At 45.2% G+C, this 10,292-nt stretch overlaps 1 protein-coding gene across 2 annotated transcripts in view; it reads right to left on the reverse strand.

Annotated features, from left to right (window-relative positions):
* SEL1L (SEL1L adaptor subunit of SYVN1 ubiquitin ligase) overlaps positions 1–7,450 on the reverse strand; it is a 37,177-nt gene extending 29,727 nt beyond the window's left edge. Inside the window, exon 1 of one of the 2 annotated variants that reach the window (XM_087747451.1) lies at positions 7,252–7,450. In XM_087747451.1, coding sequence (XP_087603577.1) covers positions 7,252–7,324 — 73 coding nt within the window. In that variant the 5' untranslated portion in view covers positions 7,325–7,450. The remainder of the gene's footprint in view (positions 1–7,251) is intronic. The other variant, XM_087747450.1, reaches the window with a different exon arrangement.
* Between the last annotated feature and the right edge of the window lie 2,842 nt (positions 7,451–10,292).

Consider the following 10,292-nt stretch of genomic DNA (forward strand, 5'->3'; position numbering starts at 1 on the left):
GAAAGGCCTTGTTAGCGTTGTCAGAAGAATCAAATGTTTCACAGACAATCCCCTCCTTCCTTAAATTATGCCAACACAACTGTGTGTCCAATACTGGAAAAAAGTGTGGAATTTTTTTTTTTTAAAAACCCAAATCAATCCTCTAGATTACTACACAGTCTGAATTGTTCCAGTCCAACTAAACTACTTAAAAACGTATGCATCAAGTGAAAAGGGCCTATGGAACCTAAGGTTTTTAGTCATCAAATCAGCTTTAGTATAAACTGCTTCAGTACTGACCAGAAAGTTACATTAATACCACCTCACTTACAATTAAACATTGTTCTTTATAGAACACCATTTAATTTTGCCTGACCAGCATATTCAAACCTTTATATAGAGGTATCTCTTCAGAACTGTGAGAAATTAGTTTGTCTTTAAGATACTGTTCAAGAGCTGCAAGCCTTCTTTAACTGTCATCTTTCTTGTCTGAACAGGCTATAATATGATATTTGATTAGAAAGAGAAGAAATGGTAAAGAAGAAAGGCTATTAGGCAGAGACCTAAAGGAATAGAGGTGAAAAGGAAGAAGAAAATAATCAGAAAAGCTTATTTATGACAATTTTACCATTGTTTTGCAGAACTGTCTCTCCTATTTTCTTTGTTCCTATAACTTAAACGGGCTACTCGCTGTGCTTCAAACAACTTGGTTTGCACTATCATCTCGACTGAAAGCCTCTAGAATTATCACAGCCAAAATGTGACTGTTCCCAGGCATCAGTGTCTGATACCACCTCACTTAAGGAAACAAAACCCCCACACACGTGAAAGAAGATGATGCTACAGGCCTCCCTCTCTCCAGTACACAACTCACTTAAACCAAAATAAAAGCTCAAAATAAACAGATGACTAAGAAAAGCTGCCACTAACTCCTACTACATTTAGAAATCGCCCCCTTCTGAGACTCTGGGGTGTGTAATGCCCTATAGCAGTGGTAAGGTATTGACAGGCTGGAGACTTACACTACAACTAGAAAAGGTACCTAAACTGATAGAAGTTAGTGCCCTGTCCACGAGATACAGCATTTAGTACGTTATGGTTAGCTATTAAAGACTACCTGCAGAAATACTGAATGCCAAAAAAGCTCTCCAAAAGTTTACAGAACTTGGCTGACTTTCTGTAAGCATTTGGCAGCAAACAAAAGTTACATGCTTTTCATCCTCATGCAAGTGAAGTGTCTTACCAGACATAAATCATCTCTGAAGTGACAAAGCACAAACATGACACTTTATCAGTTCATGTTTTGAAGACTATTACTATAGCAGAGCAACTGTGGGTATTTGCAATGAAGGGGCTAATCTTGGAAGCCAGATTCCAAAAAGCGATTTCCACATAGTTATTTAAAATATAACCTTTGATTAGAACAAACAAGTAAAAATATGAGGATCAACTTTAAGCTGTAACAGCATAATAAAAATCAAGAAAAAATGCTAAGACTTATAAGTGAAGCTGCAAAGCTAAGGTGACAAGAAGTTTGACAGTGCAACTGCGACAAATAGATAACAGTCTGTTGAGCATACTGAAGAGGATGTAAAGCTCAAAAAGATTTAACTGCCAGCAGACACAGGATTAAAAAGGATCTAGAACAGTCAGTGGGGGTAAGCAGCTGTACCCTACAGGTCCAAAAACGAAAGCATGTAGAGCCCTTCAGAAAAACTAGTGGAGACAGCAAAGAACACTCCAGATGAAACAGACCCTGCAAGTAGCAACCAAGACAGCATGAAAACAAACATCAATTTGGAAAAAAAAAAAAAAACACAAAACACCAAAAGAGACATAAGAAAAAACAAGGCTAGCTGCATTTTTGGCAGAGACCACAGTGCTTATCAGCTTGAGGATTCTAACAGATAAGGCTGACCGTGGTTAAGTCATAAGAAGTTCTACCACTGAACTTCAACACTTCAGATCACCATATAACAGTTGTTTTTTTAAATACAGTAAAAGTACATATGCATTTAGGATACTTGCTGGTCCTTTCCCTTTCTATTTTGAAACTATGGGACAAATTGGAAGTTACCATGTTTCCCACAAATTACATTCTACTATCCTAAATAATTTTGATCTAAAACCAAATGCCACCCCTACAACTTCAACCTCTAGCGCTTGTCAAGAGGTTCAGACATGCTTCTGGAGTAGGGAAAAACTAAGACAGGGTTAACCTACCCAGTAGCTTGTATGCTGCTATTAATACATACAAAGCACTTATACAGTACCTGTTACTGCAGTAACAAACATTGTGTTCTTTTTAACACCTATAGCAGCTAGGGTGTTTGGTTTTGTCTGCTCAAAATCAGCCTATATGCCTGACAGCACTAGACCATTCTAGCTTTTTAGTGAAGGCTTTACTAACCGATTTCAATATGTGGAAGGTTGATTTTACAACAAAAGACCATACAACGTCACATATAAATAGGGTATACTACCTATGCGCACATATCAAAGAACAATTCTATTGGAACTTCATATGCAAAGCAAAAGGTTTACTAAATTAAAAGGCAAGAGACATCTGAGAAACATAAGGTAGAGCTCATTAAATGTTTGCTCTTCTTCCTTGAAAGTAAATAAGCCTATTTCATTTCTATTGCATCATTTAAACACTCTCTGAAAGAACCAGCTTTGTGATTAAGAAGTTGTACTTGAATAATTGTTTTCAAAACCATGGTTCCAAAACAGCACTACAGCAACAACAAAATATTAGTTTAACTGTTCTTAGCTTTGGGACTTCCAAGTTAGGCAGATGAGGTTGCAGTGATGACCGATAATGTGACTAGAGGAGGGATCACTTACAGCCTTGTTATTTCACAGAACTGCTGACTAATGTGCACCCGCTTACTCATAGAAGTGTGCCTACTTCTAAGAAACAGTTAAGAAAACTATTCTGAAAGTGTTAATGAAAGATCTATGAAAGGTCACAGTTTGACCTAAGAACAGCTTATTAGTCAAGGCTAGACTACTGAACAAAGCCACAGATGTTATGTTTGTGCACCTGCTTCAGAGATTAAAGCTGACAGTTTAGTTTGTTTTTCCACAGTTAAATTAAAAAAAGTAACCAACTTTTTTTTTTTTTTTTTTTTAATTTGGGCCTGTTACCAAGGTTGGCTAATTCTATAAACCCCTGAAAAGGCCAATTGGAAATTAATCCTACCATTTGTTAAGCAAATTAGGGAGATGCAGTGATATATTAAAAGGAAAAAGTAGGCAAAAATACTTGTGGCTGAAACGAACAGCTGACAATGTTGTACAGAATGCTTCACTTACAAACAGTGCTGACCCGTAGACACTGCTGGGTGCTCTCATGCCCAGCTAGGGCTCTAAAGCACTTCATACAGCTAAAAACTTCTTTCAATCATCCACCACTTCATATATAATTAAAATCAGCTTTAAAATGTGTTCATTTTTCCCTCAATTAGAAAGACCAGGATTCAATCAGTCTATTTAAATATAGCAAAAGTACTCTGGCAGCCTATGCTAGATAAAAGATCCTACCATATGCTGGATAGAGATTGTACCGTTTTGTGAGAATTACCATTTTCAAGAGAGCACTATGGAGAGAGAGGTAGAAACAAGAAGAGCTATGCAGTGTGATTCAGCAAGAAGAATGTCATCAGCTTGAGGGAGCGCAACAGTTCCAAAGTTTTGCTGTTTTAGAAGAACAAATCGACGAGCAGCCTATAAACCTAAAGGACTGCTACTACCAGACAAGAAATATCATTAGTTTCAATGTTGGAATGGTCACTCATCTTCAGGAAATAGCCAAAAATTCAGTAAATGCAAGCAGTTGGCAATCTCCCAAAGCTCTGATGAATGCCCTAACTGATCACTGTAGTCTGTTTCCTTCCAGTTTTTACCAAGCTCTTCAAACACTATCACAACAAAGCAACTAGTAAGAGTTTGCATGCTTTAGAGCACTGATCTCCCAAGTGGGCTTTGTAGACCCCAGGGGGTGCGCTAGGCAACCCACTGGGGGTGCAGGAAGAAAATACTTCTTATACTATTAATAAATAAAACTTTTTCTTAATTCAGTGTTTATTTCACCTTTATCTCATTCTTTTCTCATTTCTGTTTTTGTGCATGTTTTATGATGTACATAATATGTTAGTACAGTAGTACATACATGTATTTTTTTATAAGTTAAACACTGAAGATGCATGCTCAAAATTTTTACTGAGAGGGGTGCATGAACAAAAACCATTTGGCAACGACGGCTTTCAAGCACCCATCAGAGATTTTCTGTGGTATTTTTAATCATTTCTTTCAATGTTCTTTTTGTGCAAGTGACTAGTTAGTCTCTGAAAGAGAATGCAAACTGTCTCTCTCCTATTCTTGCAGGAAAAAAGGAAATCTTAAGAAAAAAAATTACCTCAGATTGCTTCTCATCAATTTTCAACTGTTAAATTCTGCACAGAAACAGACTCCATAGCATAGATGCTATTCCTATTACATGAACCTCTAAAACATGCAGTGACTTAAGCAAAATCCTTAAGGGGTATCTATTCAGGAAGACTAGTTTCAAAGTATCCTTGGCAGCAAGTAAATTGTTCCCAGCTATAATCTGTGCAGCGTATTCATTTTAGTGCAACTACAAGATGAAGATATAGGTCAACTCTCACCCTGAATACAAATCTTATTTCCAGTCTCCTTGCAATTGCTGGCTAACTATTTAGAAAATTTACTCTCCAGCAGTTCCTCTGTAGGAATTGAGATTCCATACCAGGCAACTAGGCAACAAGTTTAGGGAATGTTTTTCAGTTAGGTAAGTAAAATCAGAAGGGTCAGGGGAAGCCATGGAGCTCTGTCTTTTGAGAGAATAGGTACAGAAGTTTCCTACAAGTATATGACTGTGCTCATTTGTCCTACCAGTTAATGAGACAGTATGAAAATCTCTGCCTACCACTGAAGTTAGCCACGGAAAGTGCAGGATAGTCAGAGGAAGAATCGCTTCCTCTATTCAGGCAGAATGAGAGAATTTCTGCCTCTTAGTCTGCAAGCAAGGGGAAAAAAACCCCAAAATCAAATAATATTGGCAATCAGAAAAAATAAGAGATTTTTTTCAATGTTCTTAATGAATGATCAACAGAAGAAGCCGAAAGCCATTGCTGCTGTGATAAGCAGAAGACAGACAGCTTTGGCTGGAACAAACACAGTTACCATTTTTTTTAGCTGCTTTTCCCAGTTCCCCATGGACTCCTTAATTTTCTTTCCCCAGCCCCCAATGTTCAACTTCTTCATAATCTGTATTAACATTATATCTTGAAAAAAAATAGCACCCATTTCTTTAGGCCTGAGTTTTCTTGCATTTACCTCAAGTTTTCAATAAATTGATTTAAGCAAAGTTTATGACTACAGAGTTAGGGTTTAAAACTATAGTTAAAAGACTCACTACTAAAAAAAACCCGCTCATTAAAAACATCTTCTGAAGTCAGGAAATGTAATAGTTGAACTATTTTTACTCATCCTTCTTAAAACCCCTCCCTTCAATGTCCACACATTCCAGATGACTGTTTCGAGACCAGACATTAGGAATGAACAAGTATTCAAGGAAGTATTTAACACACAGTCTCTAGGCTTGTACCAGACTCTACTAGAGACAGTGGTACTGTTACTGGAGGAAATCAAAACATCGATGAAGTGATGATGACTTATTTTCTTTCAGAATGATTCTTGACAAAAACTGGAGAAAAAAAGTTCTTCCTGCTACAATCTGCTACCAAAAGCTGGACTCTGAACACCCTCTCCTAATTCTGGATATAAATGAAGAGTTTTACCTCACAGTAGTGATTTAAGTTTGGCTACAGCTCTTAATCCTTCATGTACTGTACCATGTGCTTTCTTGGGCCTACTAATTGTATTAGTTCAATTGACCCTAAACATATGCTTTTTAAAGGCTGAGTTAAGCTATCAGAACTTCATATTCACAGACACAACTTCGCAATAGTGGAAAAGCAGTCAAGACAGAAGAGTGGCATGCTAGCACAGCCATAGATGCACGCTTAACCATCCCTTAATTTTATCACCTAACTTCCATGTACACAGCAGATATTTCATCTGACATGAACAGCCTCCTCTCACCTTAGCTTTTTTCTTTATATACAGTGTCAGTGAGAACACATCATTCAAAATCTGGGTACATCTCTCTGACTTGAAAGAATGTGTATGTATCTTTTCTACACCTTGGGAAGTGCCCTGCTGGCTTATAACATTACCTAAAAAGCTCCTACAACTGTGCTTGATATCTAGTCTGAAATCCAGTAACATAACTTTGAATGTCAACTTCCTACTGCGTACATGAAAATGAACCCCAAAGCACAGAACTTACCTCTAGAGAAAACGTTAAATTACTTTCTTGAAATATCACTGACAGCCTAAAAGCACATCCCCAGTAGCACTGGATAAGGCTGTCTATTAAAGGAGTGCTTTCTGGCTTTAGAAACACTACATATATAAATGCATTGCACACTCCCCCCACTCGCCCATGGTGGAAAGAAGGGTGTGGGAGGTAGAAGCCCCAGGAAAGGAAGTAGAAGACAACATATGAGAAGCACACAAAACCCAAGCTGCATAACAATAAAAGAAGCAGGAAAAAAAAGTATTATAGCGACATAACGCAGGCCCCAGAAATGCTCTATATGTATTTGCGTGAGAAAACTGTTCTGAAAACGCTAACCAGCATTATCAGCTCCTCAGCAAGAAAATACGTGCTAGGGAGGAAAAAAGAAGTCTCATTTCGTTTTTGAGCAGAGCAAGCATTACAAAGCAGGCTCCTAACGAGCTGCTTAAAGGCAGGAGCCAGACTAAACAATGCGTTCAGCCCCATCAGGCCTACCGAACAGCCCCCAGTGAGGCAAAGCCAGCAGGCACAGGGTGAGCACTGGGCCCGCCGCCCCTCGGCGAGCCCGGCTCCGCCACCCCCGCTACTCGCGGCCACGCAGCTGACAGGAGCCCAGCTCCCTTCCTCTCCTCTCCTCTCCCCTCCCCTCCGCCGCCTCAGCGGCCCGGCGAGAACAGAGCTGCCCCCACGCACCCCAGAGCCCCAGCGAGGACACAGGATCCCCTCCCCCGTTGCCGCCGCCCCCTCCGCGCCCCGGTGCGGGCGCCCGCACCTCACGGCGGCCGCAGCACACCCCCCCCGCTCCCGCAGCAGGCCATGGGGGGCGAGGCCGCCGCAGAGCTCAGGCCCAGCGGGACGCGGCGAGGCGGAGCCCCGGTACTGACCGGCCGCGGCCAGTCCTCCGGCCCAGAGCGCCGCGAGGCACAGCACCAGCCCGAGGCGCGCCCGCCACCCCATCCCGCCGGGCTCCTGAGGGGCCGCCGCCGCCGCCGAGGGGCTCCGAGTCCGGCTTCCTCGCCCCGCCCACCGCCCCGCCGCCACCAATCCGCCGGTCGCGCTGACGAGCAACCACCGACTGCTGGCCGCAGCACACGCAACCAGCCGGGGAACGGCTTGCTCTACATGGCCCGCTCCGATTGGCTCGGGGGAGGTACGGATCGTCGGTCACGCCCTCTTCTTGGCCAATGGAATCGCACAAGGAAAGCACGTGCCTCAGCGGGCGCCGGCCACGCGAGGGCGCCCTTCAGAAACAACGGCGCCGATTGGCTCGCGCGCCCGTGCCTACAATACCCAGAGCGCCTTGCGAAGGTCACGGCGCAGCCGGTGACGAAGGCGCGGCCAGGGACTCACGGCGGGGCGGGGACTACGTCACCCACAACCCCCCGCGCCAAACTGCGCAGGGAGCGGCGGTGTCGCCCGCAAGCCGCCTGGCCGTGAGGTGCCGCGGCCGGCAGCCGCCCCGGGCCGCCCGCAGCTCCGCCCCGAGCTGGGCGCCGGGGCGCGGCCGCAGCGCCGCCATTCCCCATTCAGAAGCGTAGGGGCCGGCTGGGGAGCGGGGCGGCGGCTCCGTGCCGCGGGGCCCGCCCTGTAGGCGAGCGGCCGTTCCGTGGCCGTTCGTAGTGGTCGGAAAGGCGGGGGCGGCCGTGGGCGGTGAGGGCCGGGGAGCGCCGGCGAGCAGTACCGACTGCGGAAGGGCGGCTTTACCGTGAGGAGCCGGGCGGGGGTAGCAGAGAAGCGGGGAGGGACGAGCAGTCGCTGGCCGTGGCTGGCAAGCCGTCGGCGGGGTGGGTCTTTGGGCCGCTGGGCTGGCTACGGGTTTCGTGAGGCAGAGCAGGGCCGCAGTCAGCTGTAGCTGCAGCCTCTCTTACGGGGCACCTGGAAAGGGAAGTTAAAGGTTTAGCTTAATTTACTAAGTGTTAATTATTTTATAAGACACTCTTCTGTCAATAGGTTTCTATATCAACCTTTTTTTTTTCCCCAGTGGAAAACTGTAGGATTTATGACTTTAATTTGCTTCTAAAAGCAATGGGGAGTCCCGTTTCAGACAACAGAATTCCAGGCAGCTGAACACACTTTATTGATTACGTGTATGGGAAGCAGCAGTAAATTAAATATCTGCCGAAACCAGCACAGCTGAAGCACGTGGAACTCACAAAGGATGTAATGGTTGAATTTTCCCTTCAGAATGGTGTCAGCTCCGGGAAGGGACTGAGGACTGCGGGACACAGCTCTTTGGTTCTTTCAAGAATCACATCTTTCTGTAGGTCAGTTAAAAAGCAGCAACAAACAAGAAAGGGGAACCAGCGTCCCAACCTGTAACGCACTGAAACATGACTGGGTAGTAAATGTTACTGCATCGCAGGACCGTGCTATTACACAATGCTGTGCTGAACTATAAAATGGATTTGTCACACCCTGTCTAAATAGCGTTAAGTCATCTCATCCTTACAGCCCTACAGCTGCGGTCTCTACAGGGCGAGAGTAGCCAGCAGTGGCGGTGTTTTTTCCCGCGGGAGAGAACAGCCGGCTCCGTGGAACGCGCAGTCCCACCCGGCGCTGGCTGCGGGGTTTCCTGCCTGCGGGGGCCGGGTCTGCAGGCAGGGGAAGGCCGGTACTGCTTCAGCTGGGAGGCTTCCGAGTAGTGTGTAAGCGCCTTGCACAGATGTAGTAAGCAGTTGTGATTCTAATTAGGAGAATGCTAAGTACTACTCAATTTTTTTCTCACTACAGTACAGCTGTAACAGCGTCCATCAGCTTAGGCAAAACCAAGCTGCACCGTGGTGTGGGAGCACTACTGTTTCAGTACAGGCCTGGCGGGGTTTCACCTTGGACCAGGCCTAAGTTTAACCTCTGTCGTGCTGAGCAGAACAGCGTTAAACCCGTCGGTTTGTGAAGGTCGCTCCCCGGAGCAGCCGCCCGGGGCCGGGCCGGGCCGCCTGGCGCCGCCGCGGGGGAGGGGGGGGGGGGCGGCCGCGCGGGGCGGGGCGGGGCGGGGGGGTGGGAAAGCTTCGCCGCAGGGCGGGCGCTCGAGGCGGGGCGTGGCGCTGCAGGTGCGAGGGTGCCCGCGAGGCGCTGGGGTGGCCGCGCGTGCCGCGGGAGCGCGGCGGCGCCCGCGTTCCCCTGAGGGAGCCGTGTCGGGTGCGGGGCGGGCTGCCCGCAGCCCTGCAGGCGTTCACAAGTGAGTGAACAAATCTCCCCTCAGGCCTGGTCTAATCAGCCCTCCTGCGAGCAGGGGTTGGGCTAGGTGACCTCCGGAGGCCGCTGCTAACCACATTTATTCTACATATAAAGCTGGAGGAGGGGGGGCGGGTGTTAAGTGATACGGAGGGCCATGAGGAAAAACATAATGAAGGAAGGAGATATTTTTTTCTGAATTAATTAATCACCTTCCAAATAAAAAAATCAGATAATATTGCAGGCTGAGTTAGTTCCAATTAATCTAGTGTACTCTAAGAGTGTGGTAAATTTATTGCTGCCTTTCCATTTATGTGTGCAGCAGCCATAAAATTCCCATTACTTTTCTTAATCAGTTTTGCATTTTCTTCTATGAAGCTTTGAATGGAAGCCGAGGTATTTTTGCTGTGTTCCTCCTCTCTATTCTATGCCAAAATGTGGTGGTCTTTTATGCGCCAGTCCAAGTGACCAGACAAATAATAAGGGCTCAAATTGCATCCTTTGTGTTTCAGGTACACTTAGGTTTAGTTTCTCAAAGCGTTATCTAATCTAAATTTTCAAAAGGTTTTTGAATTGGACCTATTTAAATACTGCCTAGTACTTGTATGGCATATTTGTCATTCTCCAGGTAGGAGAATCGAAGTGTGCGTTAAGTTCTGAGTAGTTTAGCGATACGTATGATAACTTTCTGAGTCTTTCTCATACTCTCTTGCTTGTCTTCTGTCTCTATAGTTCAATTGCACCAACTTTC

Source organism: Nipponia nippon, unplaced genomic scaffold (assembly GCF_047370975.1).
Source record: "Nipponia nippon isolate SJK-2023a ecotype South Korea unplaced genomic scaffold, ASM4737097v1 scaffold_11, whole genome shotgun sequence".
Lineage (NCBI taxonomy): Eukaryota > Metazoa > Chordata > Aves > Pelecaniformes > Threskiornithidae > Nipponia > Nipponia nippon.